This window comes from Peromyscus maniculatus, chromosome 8, assembly GCF_049852395.1.
Source record: "Peromyscus maniculatus bairdii isolate BWxNUB_F1_BW_parent chromosome 8, HU_Pman_BW_mat_3.1, whole genome shotgun sequence".
Classification (NCBI taxonomy): Eukaryota; Metazoa; Chordata; class Mammalia; order Rodentia; family Cricetidae; genus Peromyscus; species Peromyscus maniculatus.
In genome coordinates, this window is record NC_134859.1 from 90,322,260 (window position 1) to 90,348,871 (window position 26,612).

General features: G+C 54.9%; 1 protein-coding gene across 7 annotated transcripts; it reads left to right on the top strand.

Annotated features, from left to right (window-relative positions):
* On the top strand, window positions 1–26,595 carry Fmnl1 (formin like 1). 7 transcript variants are annotated; one of them, XM_015995080.3, is made up of 28 exons: window positions 1–321; window positions 8,496–8,579; window positions 10,055–10,168; window positions 10,978–11,051; window positions 11,358–11,441; window positions 11,913–12,038; window positions 12,308–12,325; window positions 15,237–15,345; window positions 15,695–15,771; window positions 15,923–16,016; window positions 17,930–18,004; window positions 18,283–18,393; window positions 19,742–19,891; window positions 20,429–20,530; window positions 20,700–20,952; window positions 21,208–21,501; window positions 21,699–21,823; window positions 22,364–22,566; window positions 23,163–23,397; window positions 23,551–23,619; window positions 24,174–24,254; window positions 24,328–24,457; window positions 24,567–24,730; window positions 24,920–25,021; window positions 25,128–25,208; window positions 25,424–25,544; window positions 25,855–25,953; window positions 26,180–26,595. In XM_015995080.3, exons 1-27 carry the CDS (start codon window positions 193–195, stop codon window positions 25,944–25,946), a joined length of 3,297 nt encoding a protein of 1,098 aa, XP_015850566.1. In that variant the 5' UTR covers window positions 1–192; the 3' UTR covers window positions 25,947–25,953; window positions 26,180–26,595. The 7 variants fall into 7 exon arrangements, with proteins under 7 accessions (XP_015850566.1, XP_006970624.1, XP_076399589.1 ...); XM_076543474.1 differs by lacking the exon at window positions 12,308–12,325 and having other exon boundaries at window positions 50–321; window positions 21,211–21,501; window positions 26,180–26,312; XM_015995076.3 differs by lacking the exon at window positions 25,855–25,953 and having other exon boundaries at window positions 51–321.
* Window positions 26,596–26,612: the final 17 nt, after the last annotated feature.

Consider the following 26,612-nt stretch of genomic DNA (forward strand, 5'->3'; position numbering starts at 1 on the left):
CCCTCGGACGGGGCCGCCGCGATGGGACGCCGCACCCCGGCCCCTGCGCGCCGCTGAGCCGAGAGACGCCGAGCCCAGCCCCGCCACCCGCCACTGCCCTTCGCCCCCGGCTCTGGGAGCCTAGTCGGCGACCCCTTAGGAAAACTGGATCTCCGAGGCTGGAGGCGCCTGGCCGGCTGGGTGGGGACCACCATGGGCAACGCGGCCGGCAGCGCCGAGCAGCCCGCGGGCCCCACCGCCTCGCCCCCGAAGCAGCCAGCCGCTCCCAAGCAACCGATGCCGGCGGCTGGAGAGCTGGAGGAGAGGTTCACGCGGGTCTTGGTGAGTGTGACCCGGTGCGCACCAGGAGCCTGGGATGACAGGGGCTCCGTACGCGTCCCCGCCTCTTGGGACCCAGGTGCCGCTTGGAGATCCCTGGCCCACCTGCTGCCCCTCCAGGGGGTGGGAGTGACAGTGTCATCTTTCAGAGTGACTTAACACTCTCCCCCCACGAAAAAACTTTCTTCAGCCACCTCCAGTAAGCCTTCTTAAGGGAACCCCCACCCCATGCTCCTAGGTCTCAAGGTGTCAAAAATGCCCTGTGAGGTTGGGTTCCGAACGCGCGCAGGGTGGGAGAAGGCTGGCGCCCCCTTTTCCACGGCACGCAGGCCCTTCTGCGTTTCAGGGTCAGAAATGGAAGGGGTTATAATTTAACCTCCTGGAAGCCGTAGCCCTAGTGGAATCTTTGGTTCTGGTTTGTTCTGGTGTGTCTGGCCTAGGAGTTGGACTCTCAAGTCCTCAGCTCGTGTTTCTGATCGCCCCCCGCCCCCCGGCGCCCTGCTTTGCCCCGGAATGGGTGCTTGCATCCACCGTGGTCACCCCCTCCTAACCACTGAAAGGAGTAACATTAGGAAGGGCGGGGTCAGGGTGGGTTGGTCACTCTGCCTTGGGGTGGAACCAAAGTCTGGACGGCTCCCCTCCCCCTTGGCTGTTACCTGCTTGAGAAATTGGGGCAGGGGATGGGATGGAGAGGGAGGAGCTGGAGTCTGGGCCCCTGGGGGAGGGAGCCATCAACTCAGGCTGAGGCTGGAGCAAAGTGTTTCTGTTCGGGTGGGCACTCCAGTGCAGTCAAAGGTTCCTAAGAAGGGTGGGAGGCAGAAGGAGGGTTGGGAAGGGGGAAAGCCACTCATTTTCACTTCCCCTCTTTACCCCAGCACCCTTTCCTGCTCTCTTTGGTAGGTGGTTGCCCAGTGGTCTGTCTACTGTTAGCCATCCCTTGCTGGACACTGGGTGACAGGGTGGACTGTTTCCTGGAGGCACGTCTCAGTTTCAGTAGGCTGGTGTTGCAGGTCCGAGGGTGGGCAGCCCAGGAGAGGTTCACTCTGGAAGCAAAGAAGTGCTGGACCTTTCTCTGTCACCTCCTAGACAGCATTTCCCCACTGTGGCTAGCCAGTCATTAGGCTTGACTTGCTAGAGCCTTTGTATGACCCCCAAGGGGCACCTCCCAACAGTTCCTGAGAATCCTGGCTCCTGTCCCCTCCAAAAAAAAGGACAATAGGAGCCTGAGCATCTCTAAGATGGGGTGGGGCCTGTCCTTGGGAAGGCAGGGCCTCTGAGGGCCATTTCAGACCAGGCTAGCCTCGAACTTCCCTACCTCTCCACCTGCCCCTACCTCCCTCTTCTCCAAATCCAGACCTTGGCCAAGTTCAGCTGAGCTGAGGAAGTGGGGGAGGGGGAATGTAAGGAGCCCGAGTTAGTGATGAGGATGAGATCAGCCTGACAGGGGGGCCATGGGTCATCTTTCCCTTTATGTGTATGTCTATGGATAGGGGTGGGTCTGGGCCCCAGTCTGTTCAGTCATGGGGAGGAGCCTTCTGAATAATTCAGACCAGTGGAAATTCCAAAAGTCAAGTGAAGATGTTCTGAAGCAAGGGTGGGACTTGACTGCCCTGGCCAGACTTATGGCTGTGGTGATGAAATGCAGCTGGGTGCCTCTGAGTGCCGGGACATGGAGGGAAGACCAGGAGATGGACCTTTCTGAGTCTAGGGCAGCAGCACCCAAAGGGGTACCCATGCCTTTCGGGTCCCCTGGAACCCAATGTGTCCCTTCTTCCTGGGCGGGTAAACCCATCCTCAGGTCACATGGTTTAGAACTGGCTTTTCTAGTTCCCTGACCATCAGGGTCATGAGCCCCACCTGGATTAACAGCCTCGACCTCTGCCTGAGGCTACCCAGGGGCTACCCAGGGCTAAAGATTTGGTGAGCCCAGGAGTCTGACAGTGGGCGTGGCTCCATGTGACCCCTACTCCTGGGGCCAGCGCTCAGTCTTTAGGTGATGTCTAATTCGAAAAGAACCTGAAGTTGTTGTTGGGGGTCCCACCCTATGGATCCCCCAATGTTGATAGGGGAACACAGTTCCCCAGTCCCATGGCCCCAGGGAACCTGTCATTTCAACTTATCTCTTCATTCCCCCAAACTCTTCCTCTTCTCTTAGCCATGGCTCTCCTTTTTATGGGTTTGGGGGTGCTTTCACCAGCCAGGCAAGGGGGGCAGAGAGATATCTTCCCACCAAGGATGATGGGGGTACTACCTTCCCAAGAAGGCTGTGAGAGAGGGGGATGCCCTGCTTAAAAGGGGGTTGGGGAGAAAGAGCAGGTTGAGCCAGGGTTTTTGGCTGCTGCCTTAGCAACCGCGGAGGAGCCATGGCTGCCCCACTACACAGGCCTGCTATGGTGGTGGGAACACCAGCCAGCCAGGCTCCTACGCTCATGCCCAAGGCTGGGTGTCTTCCAGCACCTCCCTGTCTTCTCTGAGAGTCAGACAGAGTGAGGGGTTGGCGTGGCAAGCCACCCTGTCCAGGACTGCCAGGAGTGCTACGCATGTGGCTGGCCCCGGTGATCTGCCTGTGGCCCCGGGGTAAAGGAATAAGGGAAAGTGCCTGGGGATGCCTGGGTGAAGCTGAGTGATACTGTATGCAGGCGGGGCTGTACTGTGAGGAGAGGAATTTGCTAGGCAAGGCTCTAGCTCCCTGAGGGGCTCTTGCATCCAGGACATGGGCACTCTATCAGGCAGGAGGAGATAGTCAGGACAGCCAAGCGGAATATAGGTCCTTGGTGTTCTACCTCCCGCTTCTGGGGCTGGTGCTGAAGAGCAGGTTGGACATCTCTACTTTGCTGGTCAGTGACAGAGGTGTCACCTGGTGCTTGGGGAGTCACTCAGTCCCTGTGCCTCTGGACTGTCTCCACAGTGGATCTCACTGGGGTGTGGCCTTGTGGCTAGATGCTGGGTTGGGCAAAGGCCGTAGTAGCTGACCTTTCCAGCAGGCAGGGCTAGCACATGCTGACCTGAAATGCAGGGGGGTAGCGGGTATGATTCACAATGGCATCTAGGGTCAGCTGGATGAGATGAACAGGAACAGGTGGCTTTGCCCTTGGGGCCACCTCTGCCTTTTTCTTGGGAATACAAAATTCTGGAAGGTGGCTTGGGTCTCCCTGCTTGTGAAGGGGCTGCGGTTCGAGATCATGCGGCGGAGTGGATGCGTTTCATCCTCGTCGCTTATTTCATGGGCGACCTTGGCCAAGTTCACCTCTCTGAGCTCCGGTTTTTCATACATGTAAAAGGTATATGGCGACCTCCGAGGATCGCTGACGTAAAAGATTAAGCAGAGGGCTCAGTACGGATCCTACCAAGGAGCACATACTCCCTACAGCGCACAAGGGGAGCTGTCCCGGGCTTCTCCATCCTGAGGCCCTTTGCCCCTCCCCCACCAGGAACATCCCAGGTTGCCCGCCTTACTGAGTCACCCCCAGGTCCTGAGCTATCACAGGCCAGGCGGCCTCCGTGCCATTGCACAGGTTAGAATGAGGCCTAGACCGAAGAAAACTGCCTGGTGGCCGGAAACCACGAGAGGGCGGGCCCAGCTCTCCTGCTGGGTGGAGTGGCCTGGTGCTAACGGTGGTAGCAGCAGCGCGGTGTGCACACACACGAGAAGGGGTTGGGAGGCCTCTACTTCCCTACACGGATAGTGTGCTGGGGGGGGGGGTTCCCCTGTGAGTAAGAACTCAGTGTGGGCAACAACAGGAAGTGTAGGGTGCTGGGTGGCAGGAAGCTGCTGTGCCTGTTCCTGGTTTCTCAGTCGGGGCATTGGGGCTAGGGCTGTCTGTAGCCAGGACCCCAGGACCCCTTACTTTGGGGCGGGGGCAACCAAACCAACTTTGAGTGTTTTAAACCACATTGTCAGCTAGGTCTCCTCGGGCAAGTGACTTAGTATCTCTGTGCTTCTGTTTCCCGACTGGGAAGTGGGGTTATCGCAGTAACTGGTTCGCGTGTTGATGTTTAAATGAGCTGATAATAGATCTACAATACTTGGAAGGGAACTGAGGCCCGAGAAGTGTTTAGGGGATATTAATTATTGTTGTTGTTGTTGCTATTCTCTTGTTAGCCTGGATTATATGGGTGGCCAGGTGTGATGTCCTGGCTCTCACTCACCTCTGACCCTGGAGAAACTAGTAACTTTTGGGGTTCTCAGCTCCTGATGCAGGCTGGGTTACAACATAGTTTCCTCTAAACCTGGGACTGTTTGTAAGAGCTCCTGCAAGTCTGTATCCGGGATTTTAAGTGATGGATGCGACTGATTGTTTCTGCATATGTGCCCACAGCTTGAATGCCAAGGTGGCACAAACAGGCCTGGAGGGCGCCTTGGCATTTGGACCTGTCATGCTGAGCTCTGGGGTTACCTGACACTGGAATTGGGGTCCACTTTCAGGAGCTTCCTGGACCTCAAGGAGCTGGGCTGTGAGGAAGGGGTGGGGTGGTGGGATGGAGTCTTGATTCTGTGCAAATTGAAAGTGAAATTGTAGGGTGTGGCAGTGTCCAGATGTGTCCAGAGTCTTCAGTCTCCTGGGACAGTGTCTCAGAAGTCAACAAGGCAGCCAGTGCCAGGAGAGTGCAGGCTCATAACATGAGTTTGCAGGGGCTGAGCTGGGATGAACTGAAGCTGGGATTCATCTCTGGAGTCTCGAGAGGTCTGGGCAGGGAGAGAAGGCTGTCGCCTCACAGTCTAATAGGAATATGAATGAAATCAGTACCAATAATAATAATAATAATAATAATAATAATAATAATAATAGTCATTATTATTATTGTTGTTGTTGTTGTTGTTGTTTTTCAAGACAGGGTTTCTCTGTGTAGCCCTGACTGTCCCAGAACTCTCTCTGTAGACCAGACTGGCCTCAAACCCAGAGATCCGCCTGCCTCTGCCTCCCAAGTGCTGGGATTAAAGGTGTGTGCCACCACTACCCGGTTCTTATTTATTTTTTATACATTCTCTCACTATGTAGTTCAGTCTGGCTTCAGACTTGGAGCTAGCTTCCTGTCTCTGCCTCTAGAGTGTTGGGATTACACTAGGCCTATGCCAAATGGCAAGTATCAGCTCCTTTGCTTGGCCACACCCCATCCAATTAACCCCATCTGCTTCCTCACCTCGCCTGAGGCAATGGGGCTGTAGGGAAAGGGCCAGGACAGGTTTGGCCAAACTTTGGAGCCAGCTTTGGGCAATCCAGATGTTTTCACAACATCTCTGCTCACTTACCATCCCCCTCCCCTGACCTCGAATTCTTCTGTGGACGACCCCTCCTGTCTCCTGTGCCCCACATTTACGAGATGCCCCTTCCTGGTGGTGGGGCACCAGAGAATGTTATTATATCAAAATATAGCTTCTGAATATTGCCAGGACTCTGGGAGTAGGAAGCGGGCCAACCTGTGCCCATTCTGTGGAGGAGGTAGCTGAGGCTGACAGGCCAATAAGCGGTCAGACTAGGTGGGCCCAGAGCCCACCTCGGTGGGCCTTGTGAACTTAGCTTCAGTACCTCTGCATCACAGCCGCTCTCCTCCATCCTCTGGAGTGGGGGGGCAGATGGACCACTCATCTTACGTGTGGACTAGCCCTTCCTGTCCTGTTTGGACAATGTCAGCCAGCCTGTTGTTAACCCCCCAGCGCCTGCTCACTGTGCTAACAGCCCCTCGCTGGTATGGGACTTGGCTCCTAGTTTGAGGCTGGCCCCACCTCACTCCGACTGAGTGGCATTTGCTGGCCCATCTCCTGCTCCCTGGGTACCCTGTTCCTTGGTGGGCACAGCCGCAGCCGGGAAGCAGCTGCTAATGAGTGCTCAGCGCTGTCAGAGCTATTTCTGATTTCTGAGCCTAAATTTAGATCGTCTGGCAGGCTGGCACGTGGGCCTGGGGCCTGAAGAGTCCCAGGTAGGGAAGGGGTAAAGGGGGACCCTGCCGTCTGCCATTGCGGAGACGGGTACACCCAGCCGCCCCATGCAGAGGTTGTCTGTCCCCAGCACTAACCCTGGAGTGGCCCTGAGGGTCTGAACTAGGGCTGTGGCTCAAGGCCAGTCAGCACAGTCAGCACCCCCCCACCCCTCCACCTCACCCCCACGCCCCACCCCTCCACTTACTGGTTTCCTAAGGTAACCTTGGGCAGGTCACTGAATTAATTTGTGCCAGCCTCTGTGAGATGGGCGTATAAACAGTGCCAGTGATGGCGGTCAGGACAAGAGGAGGTCAGGGTCTGGCATGAAATTCATTTAGGTAAGGCTGGTTGTTTAAGCTGACGATGGGCTTGTTCTGAAATTAGAATTACTGCTAGGTGGTGGTGGCGCAGGCTTTTAATCCCAGCACTCGGGAGGCAGAGGCAGGTGGATCTCTGTGAGTTTTAGGCCAGCCTGGGCTGCAGAGCGAGTTCCAGGACATAGTGAAACCCTGTCTTGACAAACAAAACAAACAAACAAAAATGAAGTACTACAGAGCCAAACAGGTCTCCAAGGTAAGTGAGACCTGAGACATCCCACATCACAGAGGCTGTCCCTCTAAGGCTCAGAAGCCTGGGCTCAGCATCCTCCTCCTTCCCTCCTCTGCACTGGCTCCAGCTCCAGGGTCCTGGCAGGCCTGCCTCCCACTTCCTCTTTCTCCAGGCTTGCTTGCACCTCAGCCCCCCAGCTCTGTGTCTGTCGGGTGGGGATAGATCAGACAGACAGACAGAGAGGAAAAGTGGCTTCCCAGGCCCCCTGAAGTAGGGTAGGCCCCACCCCACAGCCTTCAGACCCCTTTTGGAAAGGCTCTGTGGTGCAGCGGGAGCAGGCCTGGTCTGCTGCAGTTTCCTCCGGCTAGGCTGGCTTTCGCAATGGGGACAGGGATGACGTACCTCTCAGTCCCTGGCTGGCGTGTGGTGGGTGGGCAGTTTCACCTCACAAATAGGGCCCCAGCCGGAAAGCTTAGGCAATGGGGGCTGATAATACCCAGCTTCCTGTTCTCTGTGGATGAGTCAAGGCAGTGATTTTGGGGTGAGGTCTGGCCAGAGCCCCAGACCTAACCCTGCCACCCAAGAGAGGAAGCTAGCTGAGGAGTCTGGAGTGGGTGTGGCTCCTTCTCTGCTCCAGGGATGGCCTCTTCTCAGAGCCAGGGGTCAGAGAGTATATAGCCTGAACTACCAGGGTGGGTGGCAGACAGCTAACTCCCAGACTTTGGGCTGGGCTCCTTGGGGCTTCCTATATCCCCGGTAGAGATCCAGACTAAACTGGGAGCTCCAGGAGGGCAGGAGTTGGCATTGGAGGACTGACATATAGTTAGATTCTTATTAAACGAGGTTTCCTGGACTGGGGTGAACTGGCCTTGTTTTCTAGGTCTGTTGGGCTTGTCCTTAGGGACCTGGGGACCCCTGCTTTTGGCAACACCCACTTAACCCCACAGCCCTAGCTGTACTGTACGTCTCATCTGACCTGTGGTGACAAGAACGTGCAGCTAGGGGAAGAGGCCCTGGGGAGAGTCCTGCTGATGTATCTTAGATCCTGGGGTGTGTGTGGGAGAGTCCCAGCCTGGGCCACCAGAACCACAGGCCCGGTGTTCTGCCTAGTCTGCGGTGGAATGGCTTCCATCTCTAAATTCCCCCCACCTCTGCCGCTGTGACACGTCTTTCTGGAACTCCCTGGTGACTGACACACTGCCCTAAGCCCCTTTAACCCTCTGGGCCTAGTCTGTGCACACAGTGTCTGGTGACATGTGGGAATGAGACCCTGCCAGCAGGTCCCAGCCGGGCCTGTCTGGAGATGGCTTCCCCGGTAGATGGGGGTAGAGATCACGTCTCCTTAGCTCCCGTGAGTAAAATGGAGCCTAGAGGTGTTGGAGGTCCCTGAGGAATGCACACACTTGCTTCATGCCAGGTGTGACAGGAAGGTGATGTGATGGTGGCAGAGCCCAGTCAGTCTTAGATTCAGAACACCCCCACCCCCACCCCCACCCCGTCTCTTTCCAGCTTGAGCCCTGGGGTCTCGGGGACGGTGGCCTACCTCTCTGGGTCTCGGTTTTCTCACTGGACAACACTGCTTATCTGTTAGGATGAGAGGATGTACGCCTTTGAGGGAGCTTTGTGGACTCCCTGAAGATGCTCATTCTCTCCTTCTTGGTTATGAGGGAGTCCTGGACTCAGGGGCCTTTGTCTTGTACCTCCCCAGAACTGTATGAACTTGCCTCCAGACAAGGTCCAGCTGCTGAGCCAGTATGACAATGAGAAGAAGTGGGAACTCATCTGTGACCAGGTGGGTGCCGGGAAGGCTCGCCTGCCCTCACCTCTGCTTTTGGGGCACCCTGCTCTGAAGACTCGGGAGCTGGCAGGAGAGGGGTCCGCCATGCTGCCCAGGGGATATATCTACTGAGGTGATGCGGGGCCCTTGTAGGACTCTATCCTCCCCTGCAGGACCTGACCAGAAACTTTAGGGGTCATCAGCGGGGTGTGTCCTAGAGAACTGGCAGCGGCTGCCCTCACAGTTCTGCCTGCCTGGGGACTGAACCTAGGACCTCACGCATGCTAAACAAGCGGTCCACCACTGAGCTATGGCCATAGCACTTGAGATTTTGTGTCTGGTTTTCAAACCCAGTCTTACTCTACAGCTCAGGCTGGCTTCAAAAATCATGTTCCTCTGCCTTAGCTTCCAGAGTACTGGGATTATGTACAGGCGTGGCTCTCCATGCCCGGTGGCTTGACTCTCTTACCCTGGGCTGAGAAAAGGAGGAAATGTCCCTGGGTTTAGCGTACTGGAGGGGGAGGAAGGAGCAGGTACAGCTGCTTTTTTGTTTCTGAGGTCAGAGGAGACACAGTCAAGCAACCATCTCCAAGAGCAGGCAGTTCAGACTGCTGGCCGAGCCCTGAGTTCCCCGGGCTGCCTCATCCCTCCAGCTGCTGGGGGCCCAGAGTACTCTTGCCTCATGCAGGGGTGGAGGTGGGTGGAGGCTGGTTGCTGCAGGGTCATCCAGAAGAAGAGGTAGGAGCTGCTTTTAAGCAGAGGCCTGGAGGCTGGCGGGTAGGGAGTTGGAGAGAGGAACCTCCCACCCTCCAGGACTCAGCGAAGCCTTCCACTAATGGACTGGGTTGAGATACACCAGCTGGGCATCCATCATGGCAGAGCTGGGGGTGCCCTAACGCCTCTGCAATTGTCATAGGTGTCCCTGATAAAGGGCGCTGCCTGGATTCGCAGAGGGCAGGCTCAAAGACCGCAGAGTAGAAAGCGGGAGAGGGTGGTATCTGGGCACATCTGAGGGTTTGGGCTGGGAAGGATAGGAGCCTTGGGGGTGGGGGAGTGTCCCTGCTGTGGTCCTTGCCTCTCTGTGAGGGACTAGGACAGCGGAAAACAGGCAAAGAGCGCTCACAGGTTCCCATCTGTGCAGAGGGGCAGGACATCTGTTCTGAAGATGGCCTGTCTACCTGCCAGGGAGCTGGCTCCAGGTTGAACTTTCCACTCTAGTCCAGGAAGGGCAAGACAGGCCTGAATGAATAACCCAAGGCAGGGCCTCCAGCAGGACTGGCCTTAGTCCCCTGGCCCCAGGAGTGGCACAAACCAGGCCTGAGGCTAAGGTTTTCCATATGTCCAAAGTTTGTACTTTTGGTATTCCAGAAGCAGTTTATACAGCCTGAAACTTCAAGGCTGAGCTGAGAAGGGGGCGTTGGGAGGAAAACTACCCAGTGGTCTTTGAGTTGCTATGACCGACTCTCTGTACACTCCATCCATCTCCCCAGGAGCGGTTTCAAGTCAAGAATCCCCCCGCAGCCTACATTCAGAAGCTGAAGAGCTACCTGGATACTGGTGGGGTCAGCCGAAAGGTAGCAGCTGATTGGATGTCCAATCTGGGGGTACATATCTCCCTTTCTATTCTGCCCCCTCCATCCTGAACTCTAAACAGCTGGGGCAGCCATGTATGTCTTTTTTGTGGCCTTGTGTGAGTTCATGTATAAGTATGTATATGTAATTTAATTATTGGGGACTGAGCACCCCCAGGCAGGCTCTCTCATAGACCCACGTATGTATCTTAGATGTACTTACATGGTCATTCCTTTGTGTATTTGTATTGTGTGTGTACATATGTGCACCCTGTTTATTCATGCATAGATAGATGTATGTGGTGGATGTATGTATTTTGAGGTTTGTAGATGTTTGTTCTCATGTGTATCCCTGAATCCATGTTTAGGAGAAAGAGAGAGAGGGAGAAAAATGAGTGTATGTATGCCCATACGTAAACAAATGGGTAGGCACCCTATGTGTACATATCCAGGGTCTCCTGGGTGCATGTGCATGCTTGTGTTTGATGTATCTCTGTCCAGTATGTTTGTGTAGAGATGTACCTGTGTGCGTGTATGCTATAATCTCTGTATGGAGGTATGTCTGTGTACTCTGCATCTTCAAACGTGTGTGGATATACCCTCCACGTTGGAGGGGGGGGGCATGTAGTCCACGACTGTTCATTCTGCTGGGCAGGTGTGTGGAGGTGGTGGGGGAGGCTAAACGTGAAAGGCCGTGAACGCAGAGTGGGGGTGGATACTTCTGGCTGCAGTCTCAGGACTGTGGGAGTCTGAGCGCATGGTGTGGGTGCATTCTTCTGGCTGCTGCCTCAGGGCTGTGGGAGTCTGGGCTCCACCCACAGACTCCTCGTTTTTGCCCCCAGTTTAAGAGGCGAGTTCAGGAGTCTACGCAGGTGCTCCGGGAACTGGAAACTTCCCTGAGGACAAACCACATTGGGTGAGTTTAGGAAAACTCTGCCTCCTGGAAGCCTCTAGGGCTTTCCATCCCCCCCATCATCATAGGCTAACCTTGTGGACCATTTCCTTCCTCCCCTGCTGCCTGTGCTGGACTTCCACACACAGCTGGGCTGTGGGTCCTGCTCTGGCCCTCAGCATCCCCTGGTATCCCCAAGTCTCTTGAGGACGGGAATGGTGTTATGCTCTGGGGCAAGGGCACTCAAGGGCTTTTGCTTTGCATGCTTGTTGCTCACTTGGGCAGAATTCTTTCTGGCTGCAGCAACTCATCGAACCTTGTCCTCTGCAGGTGGGTGCAGGAGTTTCTCAATGAAGAGAACCGTGGCCTGGATGTCCTGCTTGAGTACCTGGCCTTCGCTCAGTGCTCTGTCACGTAAGCTCCTGTCTCCAACCCTCAGGCTGCCCCTCAGAGTCCTGATCACACATTCCTAGGCCTCAGCTACCCCTCTGAACAGGAACTGATCTCTTGCCCTGTCTCAGGACAGTTGGACTTGGCCCTGGGCAATGGTTCTTGGGAAGGCCTGTCCTTGCCCAGAAGGGACGTTCCTACCCCCTTCACCTTGCTCAGCATAGAGTCATGGATGAGCCAGGCTGTGGTGGTCCAGAGCTCTAATCCCAGCACTTGGGAGGCAGAGACAGTCAGATCTCTGTGAGTTCTGGCCAGCCTGGTCTCCAGAGTGAGAAGCTGTCTCAAAACAAAAGCAAAAACAAAAATGACAGCCATGAATGAACATAGCCTCCTCCTCCTCCTGCCTCAGTTTCTCCTGCAAATCTGCTCTGCCTAGCATGTCCCTCTGCCCCCATTTAAGTGTCCCCTGTGGGGCTCCTTCCATCGCATCTCTAGGTATGACATGGAAAGTACAGACAACGTGGCCTCGAGTGCAGAGAAGAGCAAGCCCCTGGATCAGTCCGTGGAAGACCTCACCAAGGCACCACCTTCATCTGTGCCCAAAAGTCGCCTGACCATCAAGTATGTGGGGCCCCAGATGGGATGATAGGAGAGTGGAGGACGGGCCCGCACACTGCCACATCTAACCAGGACCCCGACGGGCCGTGGGAGGTGTAGTTCAGCATGGGGGATCAGAGTCCTGGCTTCTGGACACAAGTATATTAAATCTTCACGTGCAGGCACCTGGAGACTAAGATCTGAGGGGGACTGGAATAAGGAGAGGGCTTGGGGGTTGGTAGGATCCCTTTTGTACCCATCTAACCCCTTGTTTCTTCCTATGCGGCCTCCAGGTGCCCCCCTTCTCCCCGGTACGTAGTCGCCTGGGGGCAGGTGCATGCTGGGCCGACTCTGTGGGGTGGTGGGTTGGAAGACGCAGTCAGCTGATGCCCCTGAGTTCAGCTGCTACGGATTGGTTTCCTCATCCTGACAGCATGTTCTGCCATCTTGTTGGGAGGCAGGGAGGGGAGGAGAAGACCCTGGAGCACTGGCTTCCTGTGTTGGGTCTGAGGGACCAAATGTATGTTGATTTATTTGTGTGTGTGTGTGTGTGTGTGTGTGTGTGTGTGTGTGTGTGTGTGTGTTACAGTGTGTGGGCCAATGGCTGATCCAGCTAAGCATGGCTTGTTAGATGAGTGCTGGGGATTTGAACTCAGGTCTTCTTTCTTTATAGCAAGTGATCTTACCAACCAGCCATCTCCACAGCCCCATAACATACATGTACATACACATCTATGTGTACACACACACACACACACACACACACACACACCACACACACACACATGCGTGCACACACACACACATGCACACACACACGCACACACACACACAATTGTCATTGGGACTTGCATTCAGGGCTTCAGGCATTTTAGGCAAGTACTCCTTACACTGAGCTACATACACCACCAGCCTGGACCAACTGTCTATTAGGCCCCAAGATCTCACATTATGTTTCTTTCCTTCCTTCATTCACTTAACAAACATTTTTAAAAGACACTTACTAGATATACTTCCTAAATAGCACATATTAGTGTTAAGTGCTCACAAGACAATTCATCCTGCTTTCGGGGGCCACAGTCTAGCGGAAAGGCAATTTAGTGTGGAGCATAATCACAGAGATGTGACCTGCATCCCTGAGAAGGCAGGTGGCCATTGCTTGTGGGTACTCGGAAGATTTCCAGAAGAGGTGACACGGGGATGATGTCTGACGGATGGACAGATGGACAGTGGCCTCAGAGCGAGCAATGGGGATGCGGGGAGCAGCATGAACAAAGACTGAGACACTTTTGAGCAGTGATAGGAAAGGCTGACGTGACAAGCAGCACTCAGGACTCAGTTGGAGAGGTGGAACTGGCTAGCGGGGCTAGAAAAGTTACAGAAATGTCTCGAAAACCTCAAGAGGAGCAGAGAGTACACTCAGTATACCCCTTACTTGGTGCCAGGCTGGAGCGGATTACATAACCCCAACAAGCCTGTGAGGAAGGTATTCTTGAGGCTGAGGAGGCAGCTCAGTCAGCAAAATGCTTGCTCTGCAAGCAAGAAGGCCTGAGTTGAGTCCCTGGCACCCCTGGAAGAAGTTGGGTACGGTGGTATGTGCTTGTAATCCCAGTCTGGAGAGGCGGGGACGAGAAGATCCCCGAGGCTCAGTAGCCAGACAGCCTAGCCTAACTGGCGAGCATCAGGTCCCAGTGAGAGACCTTGTCTCAAAAGAACAAAGCAGGGGCTGGGGAGACCACTTGGGGGGGGGGGTTAAGGGCTTCTGCACAAGCTTGCACACCTGAGTTTGGATCTCTAGTAGCCATGGAAAAATCGAGCACAGCTGCGTGGGTGCACTTGTGTTCACGCACCTGTGTGGGTGCACCTGCGTGGGTGCACCTGTGTCCACACACCTGCGTGGGTGCACCTGTGTGGGTGCACCTGCGTGGGTGCACCTGTGTGGGTGCACCTGCGTGGGTGCACCTGTGTTCTCAGTGCTGGGGAGGTAGACGAGAGGACGGCTGGAACTTGCTGGCCTGCCAGTCAGTAGACATAGAGCGTTCTGGGTTTAATAAGAGACCCTGTCTCAAAAACAAATAAAGACTGATAAAGGAAGATACATGAAACGTCTGGGCTTCACATGCACCCTGAAGTGCACACACACACACACACTTATGATGTGTGCATGCACACACCACACACTCACAAACAACAATAAACAAGATGAAAAGCTTCTGAAGAATAATGCTCAAGTTTGACTGGTCTGCACACACACACACACACACACACACACACACACACACACACACGAAATGCATAAGCACTCACACACACACATACACACACTTGCACACACATGAAATGTACACACATGTACACACAAAGAAGGTATCTACCATTCTGGGTATGGCGGTATAAAGCTGTGAAGGAGGCCAGCCTGGTCTACTTGAGACTTTGTCTCATTACCTCTGCCTCCCCCTGTGTGGTACTAATGTTGCCACTCCCTTACAAGGAAAGTGAGGTGCAGGGAGATCAAATGCTTCTCTACTAAGTGGTGAGCGGGAATGTTCTTGCGTCTAGGCACTTGAGTTTAGTCCGCCTCTCAAGATGGAAGATGAGCCCAAGTGGTTGTGAGCGCCACCTTGTGGAGACATTTCTGGTGTCTCGCTATTTCCAAGCTTTGCCTTTGGTGGGCTTTCCATTCACAACACAGGTCTCTCTCTCTCTCTCTCTCTCTCTCTCTCTCTCTCTCTCTCTCTCTCTCTCTCTCTCTCTCTCTCTCTCTCTCTCTCTCTCTCTCTCTCTCTCTCTCTCTCTCTCTCTCTCTCTCTCTTCGTTTTTTTTTTTTGAGTCAAACTCTCATGTAACCTAGGCTGGCATCAAACTCCCTATTATGTAGCCAAGGCTGGTCTTGAACCGCCATTCTCTTGCCCTTACTTCTCAAATACTGGGATTACAGGCACGTGCCACCATGCCTAGCTCACAGCAGCCTTTTTAAAAACCAAGTCTTTGAAAGGACCTTTGCTTCCTTTAGCAACCCTGACCACCACACCCCCATCCCCGGCATGCCGGCCCTGAGGAAGGCCGCCTGCCTTCAGCTGGTCTGTCGGGTTGGGTAGATAGTAAACCGTGGCTTAGAGTTCCAGATGTGTCCCCCTCACTCCACAGGACATTTTACTGGTGTGGGGAGCAGGAAGCTGGGGATTGGGGCTCTGACCCTGCTACCTCTTCCACATCCACCAGGCTGACACCGGCCCACAGTAGGAAGGCCCTGAGGAATTCCCGAATCGTCAGCCAGAAGGATGATGTCCATGTGTGCATCATGTGTCTGAGAGCCATCATGAACTACCAGGTCAGCTGTGGCGTGGGGTTGGGGGCCTCAGGGTGCTGGCTTGTCTCCATGGGGCCTGTACAAGCTACTGGCTGATCTCTGTGAGTTCAAGTCCAGCCTGGTCTATAGAGCGAGGTCTAGGATAGCCAGGGCTACACAGAGAAACCATGTCTCAAAGACAAAAGAAAAAAAAAAGAAAGAAAGAAAGAAAGAAAAAAGGGGGGGCAGTGGCTTGGCTTCTTAAGAGTTTATGGTTGGATCTGAAGAGCTTTGGGCATTAGAGGCCAGAACAGCATGGCCCAGACTATGCTGAGGGTGTTGGCAATCTCGGGGACCTGCCTGGAGGTGCTGACCTCTCCTCTCTCCCCAGTCCGGCTTCAGCCTTGTTATGAACCACCCAGCCTGTGTCAACGAGATCGCTCTGAGCCTTAACAACAAGAACCCCAGGTGAGGTCTAGGCCCTGACTAGTGTCTTGCTTCTGTCCTTGCAAACTCTGTCCCCTGTCCCCAGGACTGCTGCTCACCCCACCCCAGCTCCCCTGTCCTCAGGTCCCTGCCACCCCTGCTGTGGGGACTAGCCTCCCCCTTCTCTTTCCAGAACCAAGGCTTTGGTGCTGGAGCTGCTGGCAGCCGTGTGCCTGGTGCGGGGAGGACACGACATCATTCTTGCGGCCTTTAACAACTTCAAGGAGGTACTGGGTCCGCCATCCCAAACCTACTTGCCCTTCTGGTACTGCTTGGAGTCTGGTTGCCGGAAGTTGTGGCCTCTGATAGGGCATCTGAGTGCTGGGATAAAAGGTGTACGCCACCATGCCCAGCCAGTCAACCAATCTTTGAGGCAGGATATGAGTTAAGCATGTTGGTACAGGCTGTAATCCCAGAGCCAGGAGGATTAGGACTTCAAGGTTATCACTGGCTATATAGTGAGTTCAAGACTAGCCTCTAGGCTCCAAAACCCAAAACCCTAGATCTCTGTGAGTGTGAGGCCAGCCTGGTCTACAGAGTGAGTTCCAGGACAACCAAGGCCACACAGAAAAACCCTGTCTAGAAAAAACAAACAAACAAACAAACAAAAACAAACCCCAAACTTATGCCAAAACAAAAACCAATCCACAAAAAAAAAAAAGGGGGGGGGGCTGGCTGGATATGTTCATTCATTCTTTCATAAATGTTTACCAAGGGCTGACTATGTACCAGGCACAGAAGCAGGCCCTTGGGATACATCAGTGAGCAAAAGAAATGAAAAGGCATGAGAGGGCTGGGGTATTGTACTCATTCAGTAAAGTACCTACTATGCACACATGAGGACCTGAATCCCCCAGCCCACATAAAAAAGCCAGGTTTGCCAGGCGTGGTAGCACGACTTTAATCCCAGCGCTCCAGAGGCAAGGGCAAGTGCATCTTTATGAGTACCAGGCCATCCATGACTACATAGCAAGACCATGTTGCAAAAGCAGAAAATCCCAGGGGCTGGAGAGATGGCTCAGTGGTCAAGGGCACTTGTTCTTGCAGAGGACCCTGGTTTGATTCCCAGATCAAAAGGCAACCCACAACTGCCCACAACTCCAGTTCCAGGGCATGTGATACCCTTTTCTCACCTCTGTAGGCACCAGGCACGCTTGCATATACATGCACGTATATACTCACATACCTAAAATAAAATAAATAAATCTTAAAAAAAAAATAGAGCCAAGTTTAGTGGCTTGTGATTGTAATTCCAGTACTGGGGAGACAGTGAGTGACAGGCAGTTCCCTGGAGCTCACTGGTAGTCAGTCAAGCCTGCTCTGTGAGCACCAGGCCACCGAGACACCCTGTCACTGAACACACCGTGTGAAGCTGGAGAGAGCTCTGTAGACCTGGGTTTGGCTTCCAGCAGCTACATCAGGAGGCTCACAGCTGCCTGTAACATCAGTTCCAGGGTATCCAGTGCTCTCTGTGGCCTCTGCAGACACCCACACTCACATTTTACACACACACACACACACACACACACACACACACACACACACACACACACACATATGCAGGAACACATATAGTAAATAAATATTTTTGAAAAAGATGGATTTGAGCTGGCAGTGGTGGTGGTGCACGCCTTTAATCCCAGCACAGGGGAGGCAGGTAGTTCTCTGTGAGTTCGAGGCCAGCCTGGTCTACAGAGTGAGTTCCAGGACAGCCAGAGCTACACAGAGAAACCCTGTCTCAAAACAACATAAGATGGATTTGCTTCTGAAGACCTCGGTTTGATTCCTGAGGTTGACCTTTGGCTTCTACACACATATGCACATATATATGCATGCAAATGCCTATAATGAAAAGTCAGGAGACAGCTTATCAATGAGCGACTTATGTAGTCTTAGAAAATGCTACATGTGGGGGGGGGGGAAAGGGTTGCCACAGGAGGGGGAGCTGCTTGTAGGGAAGGCCTCGCTGAGAAGTTGAGACTTGACTGGTCACAGCTTTGAAGATGCTGGGGGATTGGGAGGGGTGGCTCTCTCTGCCAGCACACCAGTGGTTAGGGCCGTGGGAGTGCACCCCAGTGCTAGTGCGGCCAGAGTGGGGTGTGTGACCCATTATTTAGCGACCACCGTTCTCCCTCTCCAGGTGTGCGGGGAACAGCACCGCTTTGAAAAGCTGATGGAATATTTCCGGAATGAAGACAGTAACATTGACTTCATGGTGAGCGTGGAGCTGGGGCGGGGGGGGGGGGGGCGCAGGGGGCACTGAGGATTGGCTGGGCCCTGTTGCATGCTGGGAATAGCTGAGGACCTGGGTGGCTGGGCTCAGGGCTTTGCTGAGTTGTCAGTGGGAAAGGGTAGATGTCGGGGGAGTAAGGACTGGACCAAGAGGACCCGAGGGTTACAAGACCAGGCTAGTGGAATGTGACCTGTAGAGAGGGAGGGAGCTTGGGGACAAACAGGAAGTGGAAGAGAGCAGCCCGGTGTTCCTGCCCCCAGGTGGCTTGCATGCAGTTCATCAACATTGTGGTGCACTCAGTGGAGAACATGAACTTCCGAGTCTTCTTGCAATATGAATTCACTCACCTGGGCCTGGACCTCTACTTGGAGGTGAGCCTTGCATCGCACCCCTGGCCCCTGACTGAATTACCCACCCACTGTGGAGAATGTAGTTATGTATGTAGTATGTAATTAGCAGGTCTTGAGTTCAAATCCTGGCTCTGAGAGCTGGGTTTGGTGATACATGCCAGCAATCGTATCACTTGGGAGGCCAAAGCAAGAGGGTCTCAAGTTCAAGTTCAGCCTGGGCTTCCCTCTTCCCACTTCTAAAATGGTAAAACAAACAAACAAACAAACACACCCACAAGTAAACAGAACCCTACTCTGCTGCTTGCTAGCCCTGTGACCTTGCACACATCTGTTCATCCTTCTGAGCCTGTTTTCCTGTCAATCACAGAGGTGATAAAGACATGTAGAGGAGATTCTGGTACATGGTGGAAACCTAGTATAACATCTGTCACCGAGGTTCTGGAACAGGCTCAGGTGGCTCTGGATGTGACCCAGGAGCATCAGCTGAGGCAGGTGCCCTGACACCAGCACATGACGGGGAGCCCAGAGATACACATTGGGGGGCTGCCCCAGCCTGAGTCTGGGTGTTGGGAAGAGGGAACAGAGGAACGGGTGAGCAGAGAAGCCAGAGCTTCTGGCCTGGTTCCTTTGGGAGGCTTTCTAGCGGGGCGGGCCCTTTGGGATTGGATCTCCTAAAGCTACGACTGGCAAATACCAAGAGGAGGCGAGGCCGGTCCAGGCACACAGTAGAATATGATACATCTGGAACAAGGAAAGTAGTCTGACCCAAGCTCCAGCGTGGCTGAGCCTTGAAAGAAGAGAGAGGCCAGAGGCGACCGGCTGAGTAGAGGGCTGCAAAGATGGTCTAATGGCTAAGAGCATCTACTACTCCTGTGGAGGACCCGGGACCCTCTGTGGTGCCCAGCACCCATGTCAGGTGGCTCACAGTCTCCTGTAACTCCAGTCCCAGGGGATCAGATGTGCTCTCCTGGTCTCTGAGAACATCAGAACTCATGTGTTGTCCATCAGCGCTCACAGGGACACGCATACATTAAAAAAAAAAACCTGAATAGTATATGACTTTTAAAAATAAGCAATGTCCAGAATGTCTAAATCCATAGAGGCAGAAAGTAGATTCATGGCTGCCGGGGGCTGGAGAGAAGATAATGGAAAAGAAACCCTACCTGGCCTAGAGTTTCCATCCGGGGTATTGAACTTTTAGAAAAGAGGTTAACACATCTTAAAATAGTGAATTGTGTGGTATGTGAATTATAGCAGTAAAAATAAAAAGCTAACTAGAGTCCAAGTACTCTGGGTTCTAGTGGTGGTGGCTGGATAGACACCCCACCACCACCTCAGACCTCACCGCGCTCCCGCTGTCCGGGGACAGAGGCTCCGGCTGACCGAGAGTGACAAGCTGCAGGTGCAGATCCAGGCGTACCTGGACAACGTTTTTGATGTGGGAACCCTGCTGGAGGACACAGAGACTAAGAATGCAGTGCTGGAGCACATGGAGGAGCTGCAGGAGCAGGTGGCACTGGTGAGAGCCGACCCCAACCTAGTCCATCACACAGTGGGCCCACAGGAAGGCTGTCTCGGGGCTCCTCTTGTGCAGCGAGAACTGAATGGAAGACATAGTTCTGGGTGTAGATTGGAGGCGGCGGCAGTCTGCCTGGGCTCTGAGTTTGCCCTCGATCCAAATCCGGAGTCCTTTTAGTGGCTTTCTCAATGAGTCTTCGGGGAGCGCCCACGCTGCGTGGGACTTGTGCGCAAAGCAGGCACCTCCTCCCGGCAGCGGCGCACATTCCAAGCCCCGACTCCAGTGAACTAGATCTTGGGGTCCCTCTCAGCACAGTCTTCTCCCCTATCACCTTTCTGTGCCCTGGTGCCTCGGTTTCCCCCTCTTCCTTCATCTGGGTTCGGGTGCCAGGTTTGGCCCACCCTTGGCACGCTGGGCCAAGCGGATGTGGGAGCCACCCCCAGCCCTCCAGGCAGGCTTGCCTGATGCCGCCCCCTCACCGGCGGCGGTGCCAGTGCCTGGCCGCGGGTGGTAGCTCACCATGTGCTGGTGCCACAGCTGACAGAGCGGCTTCGAGACGCAGAGAACGACTCCATGGCCAAGATCGCTGAACTGGAGAAGCAGCTAAGCCAGGCGCGCAAGGAACTGGAGACCCTGAGGGTGAGCTGTGGGTGTGGGCTGGGCCAGGCTGGGGTGTGGGCCGGGCCAGGCTTCCCAAGGAGTCTTCTCCACTTGTCATCCCCGTATATCCCAGAAGAGGACCGGGGCGGGGTTGCTCTATGCCAGAGAGCTTGCCGGTAGGCACTAATCCTTCTCCTGGGGCTCGCAGGAGCGGGTCAGCGAGTCAAACCCCATGGGCACTGCCAGACGTATCCCTGAGCCTGAGAAAGTGCCTGCCCCCGCCGTGGTGAGACCTTCAGCTCTCGAGCTGAAAGTGGAGGAGCTTGAGGAAAAGGGGTTAATCCGAATCCTGCGGGGGCCCGGGGATGTCGTCTCCATCGAGATCCTCCCAGGAGCGGTGGCGACACCAAGTGGTGACAGCGCACCAACTCCGGGGGTGCCCACTGACTCTCCTAGCCCAGGTGCACAGTTGCTTCGTGCTGGGGGAGAGAGACCAGGGCAGGGCAGGGTATCGTGGGGGGATATACCTGGCTGTGAAAGATAAGGAGGTTGGGATTGTGGGCATGGTACAGGTACACGCAGGTGGGTTGGAATGGGTTCGGGGGTGCATGCACTGGGCAGGGAGGTGGCATGGACCCACCCCCCCCCCCGCCCCACACCAAGAAGTTGACGAGTTTCTCCCACGCCCTCGCTGGGCTCACATCTCCCACCTGCAGCAGAGTCGGTTCCCGGAGCAGCATCACCGCCACCACCACCACCACCACCGCCACCGCCACCCCCACTACCTAACCTCCAGTCCCCGCATCAAGCCCTTCCCTCTGCACCCCCGCTGGCCCCGCCCCTCCCAGGCTGCGCAGAGCCTCCACCTGCACCACCGTTGCCTGGAGACCTGCCGCCCCCACCCCCTCCACCCCCACTTGGTACTGATGGGCCAGTACCACCCCCACCCCCACCCCCTCCGGGAGGGCCTCCTGATATCCATGGAGGACAAGACCCAGAGATAGGCCCAGGTAAGTGGGGTGGACTATCTCAGATCTTCTAGGGCTGGTGGAGAAGCGGAGCAGCACCCCCTCGCATCCCCCGGGGGTGTCCTCCAGGACCCTCTCTACCTAGGAGTCTCCTCCTGCCTCCTGCCTGTTTTGTTAGGCCTGGCTGGGTTAGTTCCCTCCAGTGTCTGCACTGCTCACCACCACCTTCCTGCTCCCAGGGGTGAAAGCCAAGAAACCCATCCAGACCAAATTCCGGATGCCACTGCTGAACTGGGTGGCGTTGAAACCCAGCCAGATCACAGGCACTGTCTTCACTGAGCTCAATGATGAGAAAGTGTTGCAGGTGAGTGGGCACCAGAGAGCTGCAGGGTCATGCTGGGCATAGGGATGGTCATCTCCTTCAGGATGGGGACACCCAGGGCGTGGGCTTTAAGACCCTGGGTTGGTGCATCCAGGAGGCAGCATCCCGACCCATGCAGGCTTTCCTCTCCCTGAGTGTGGCCTCTCCTTTCTGCCCATTCCCACAGACAACTAAGGCCTGGGCCCTTCTGATTCTAGTTTCACCTTGGAATGGGTTCCCTGACCTCTGGGCCATCTGTTTTCTCTGCCTGGAATAATCTCCTTCACTGCTGGCTGCTCGGCCCTTCCTTCAGCTTTAATGGCCCGGAATCTGGGTCGTCTGTTGTGTTCTTCTCTGTCACACCTTTCTTGTGTCTCCCCTGTATCTCCTGTCAAGGCTGTGGTCAAGCTAGCTGGCTGGCTATTCTGTCCAATGGTGTTCTGTCAGGCTATACCAACGACCTTAGCTCTGGACAGTGTTGAGCCCAGAGTGTGGGCAGATATGGCTCCACTCAGCCTTGTATTCTCTTCCTTGCGTTCTTAGGAGCTAGACATGAATGACTTTGAGGAGCAGTTCAAGACCAAATCTCAAGGCCCCAGCCTGGACCTCAGCACTCTGAAGGGGAAGGCAGCCCACAAAGCTCCCACCAAGGCAACACTCATTGAGGCCAACCGGGCCAAGAATTTGGCCATCACCCTGCGCAAGGGCAACCTAGGGGCAGACAGAATCTGCCAGGCCATTGAGACGTAAGTACCTGCGCTGGGGTGTGGCCCAGTCTTCTTGCTAGGCTAGGATCATCAGGCAGAGCTTAGTAAGAACCCCAGCAGTAGCTGGGCGGTGGTGGTGCATGCCTTTAATCCCAGCACTCGGGAGCCAGAGGCAGGCAGATCTCTGTGTTTGAGGTCAGCCTGGGCTACCAAGTGAGTTCCAGGACAGCCAGGGCTACACAGAAAAACCCTGTTTTGAAAAATCAAACCAAACCAAAAACCAAAAACTAAAAAAACCAACCAGCAGTGAGACAGAATCCACCAAACTTCACACCAGTCCTGGTCAGGGAACATCATCCTCATTTTCTTGACAAGAAAACTAAGACTGTGCATGCCCAGATTGAGACCTCCCCACTTGCTTCCTGCTTCTGCCCAGCATGGGCACCCAGGCCAAAGGATTTATATATAGCATCTGCCAGTGATGTATGATAGGACCAGAGCTTCCCGTGACTCCTGTCTCTGGTTCTCTGAAGCTGTCTACAAAACTGAATGACGACGGTTGTTTATTCAGTCATTTTCTCTGGGACTTGTAAGTGTGGGACGACTCCCACTCTCTCCTCTGTTTCCTCACGCAGGTATGACCTTCAGACTCTCAGCCTGGATTTCTTGGAGCTGTTGACCCGCTTCCTGCCCACAGAGTATGAGCGCAGCCTCATAGCCCGCTTCGAGAAGGAACAGCGGCCGATGGAGGAGCTGTCAGAGGAGGACCGCTTCATGCTGCGCTTCAGTCGCATCCAGAGGCTGCCAGAGCGCATGAACACACTCACCTTCCTGGGCAACTTTCCAGACACGGCCCAGCTGCTCATGCCGGTATGGGCAGGACGGGCAGGGTGGTGTGGTGGAGCCTGGGCTGGGGGTAGGGAGGGAGCATCTCTGAGCTCAGCTCCCAAGAGGGCAGCTGGGGGTATTTGAGCCTCCTGTTAGGGGAGGCTCCATCTTACCTCATCTTCATCCCACCCTTAGCAACTGAATGCCATCATTGCAGCCTCAATGTCCATCAAGTCTTCCGACAAGCTTCGCCAGATCCTGGAGGTGAGAGCCCGGGGGAAGGGACAGGGAAGCAGGGCCTATCCTTTCCTGGTCTAAGGAGCATAAAAAGGGAGAGTCAGGTCCTATCCAGCTGGAGTATAGCGAAGATAATGTTCCCACTTCTCACATGCATGCTCTAGTAGACAGGCTAAGGTGGGTGCTGGGGGTAGGCAACAGTAACACCGGCCATGCCTGCAGAGTGCACCTGAGTGTCGGCTCCAGGGCTCAGTCCCTCTGGGGACCGCTTTGGGAGAGCTGTGGTAACTGTTCCTACTCAGTGGCATGTCTGCAGACCAGAATAAATGACCGTCAAGGGATTGAGGATGGAGATGTTGGCAAGCCAGTTTTGGGGTGGACTGATGGGGTGGACTCATGCTGTTAATAGCATACACATGAGATGTATATATACAGGCTACATGTGTCATGGAACTGAAGGGTCCATTCAGGAGGGCCTGAGTGTGAGGGCTGATTTCTTGCTGCCTTCCTTCCTGGGAAATCTTCAAGGGATTTTTTTTTTCCAGCCTGGATCTCATTGAGTCTTTCTCTGCCTTTCCCAGATTGTCCTGGCTTTTGGCAACTACATGAACAGCAGTAAGCGCGGGGCAGCCTATGGTTTCCGACTTCAGAGTCTGGATGCGGTGAGAAGGGGCTCCTGGCCTGGGGTCTGGAGTCTGGTTGGTGGCCCATGGCTTATAACAGATTCTTGTCCAGTTGTTGGAGATGAAGTCGACTGACCGGAAACAGACATTGCTGCACTACTTGGTGAAGGTCATCGCTGAGAAGTACCCACAGCTCACGGGCTTTCATAGCGACCTGCACTTCTTGGACAAGGCAGGCTCAGGTACAGGGGTTGGGGTCTCGGGCCACTCATGTGGGTTAGGAAGGGACACTACAGGGTATTAACTGTGTGCATGCCGCCTGATCCCCTGACTCCATGCTGTCCATGCCAGTGTCCCTAGACAGTGTCCTGGGGGACGTGCGCTCCCTGCAGCGAGGCCTGGAGTTGACACAGAGAGAGTTTGTGCGGCAGGATGACTGTCTGGTGCTCAAAGAGTTCCTGAGGGCCAACTCTCCCACCATGGACAAGCTGCTGGCAGACAGCAAGACCGCTCAGGTGGGTGGGTGGGACCCAGGAGCACCGAAGCCTTAGGGTAGAGGTGTGGAGCCAAGGCCTGGAGGGGTATCGCCCCAGGCAGAACCCTGGGAGGATGGGGGAAGAGTAAGGGACCACCCTGAGCGGAAGAAGGGATGTGGTACCCCGTGGGGCACGGAGCACGGCCAAGCTGACGGGTTGTGCTTGCAGGAGGCCTACGAGTCGGTAGTGGAGTACTTCGGAGAAAATCCCAAGACCACGTCCCCCTCCATGTTTTTTTCTCTCTTCAGCCGTTTCACCAAGGCCTATAAGGTACCAGTGCCCGATGCAGTGGGGGGGGGGGGGCTGCTTCTGGCCCAGGCAGGACAGGGAAGGAGGGGGGGGGCTGTCCTCACCACGACCTGCCTCGTGCCCTCAGAAAGCCGAGCAAGAGGTGGAACAGTGGAAGAAGGAGGCAGCGGCGGATACCTCAGGCAGGGAAGAGCCTCCAGCACCCAAGGTAAGGCAGCTGCCCCTGAGCCTGGTCCCGGGGTACAGGAATTTGTAGCATCCCATTCCCCCTCTTGTCTCACCCCTACACCTGCCCAAGGATGAGAAAGTGGGTTTAGGTTCCTTCTCCTTTCACTGCCCGTCCTTGCTGTGAGGAACTGCACAGATGTTCTAGAGTAGGTGGGGTGAGAAGTACCCTAAAGTTAGAGCTGTTCATCTCCCCAGTCTCCGCCCAAGGCCAGGCGGCAACAGATGGACCTCATCTCTGAGCTGAAACGGAAGCAGCAGAAAGAGCCACTCATCTACGAGGGTGACCGAGATGGGGCCATCGAAGACATCATCACAGGTGAGGGCGGCGCCAGGTCTCTGTCCTGCCGTCTGTCTGTACTGACCTTCTCTTTCTGTTTCTCCCTGTCACACTGAGGGGTCTGCTACCTCCCCGAAATGCCAGTCTCACTGTGTAGCCCTGGCTTGCCTGGAGCTTGCTGTGTAGACCAGGCTGGCCTCAAACTCAGAGATCCTCCTGCCTCTGCCTCTGCAGTGCTGGGATTGAAGGCGTGCGCCACCATACCTGTCCTCCATGCCTCTTGCTACCTTTTCTGTTTTTCTTTTGTTTTTTTTCTCTCTCTCTCTACCTTCTATCCCCAAAATCTCAGTGCTCAAGACAGTGCCCTTCACTGCCCGTACCGGCAAGCGGACATCCCGGCTCCTCTGTGAGGCCAGCCTGGGAGAGGAGATGCCCCTCTAGTTCCCAGGTACCTAGACGGCATGGCCTGTGATTCCAGTGCTGGCACAACTTTGGGAATTTGGGGGGCCAAACATGCCTCCCCATCCAGGGGCACTGCATGCTGGGATGTTTTAGGGGTGGTGTTTATGGCTGAGGTAAATCAGTGTCCCCCTTCCGCGTGCACAAAACCAAATCCTTAGAAAGACGAGCCTGCGCCCTGGAGCCTGGGCAAATGTGTCTCTTTTGGCTTCCAGATCTTCGGAACCAGCCCTACATCCGTGCAGACACAGGCCGCCGAAGTGCTCGCCGGCGACCCCCGGGACCCCCACTGCAGGTCACTGCTGACCTCTCGCTGTAGCCACTGTTTCCGCTGGTGGATTCTGTAGGGCTGTAGGCAGGCTGGAGCTCAAGGAAGATGGTCCTTAGCTCGGCTGGGTCGAGCATCAGCTCCTCCTGCCGACTACAAGCCTTGAAGCTCCTCACCCCACCAAAAAAAAAAAAAAAAAAAAAAGCTGCTCGCAGCATCCTCTCCCTCCAATAGCCATACTTAGCTTGAGCGCGAGCCTGGTCTATAACTTATAAAGTGCACCTCGCCGCAGCCCTAGCCCCCGAAGGACTCTCCTTGAACCTTATTTTTATACAAGATTAATAAAGATGTTTGCAAAAGATGCGCGTCGGCTCGGTGGC

What these genes read in the sequence shown, in the direction of transcription:
- Fmnl1 (XM_015995076.3), top strand. Translation starts at nt 193, where the DNA reads ATGGGCAACGCGGCCGGCAGCGCCGAGCAGCCCGCGGGCCCCACCGCC. An exon ending in ATTGGATGTCCAATCTGGGG is followed by an intron (nt 10,169 to 10,977) that starts GTACATATCTCC and finishes TTTTGCCCCCAG; the next exon opens with TTTAAGAGGCGAGTTCAGGA. An exon ending in TTCGCTCAGTGCTCTGTCAC is followed by an intron (nt 11,442 to 11,912) that starts GTAAGCTCCTGT and finishes TCGCATCTCTAG; the next exon opens with GTATGACATGGAAAGTACAG.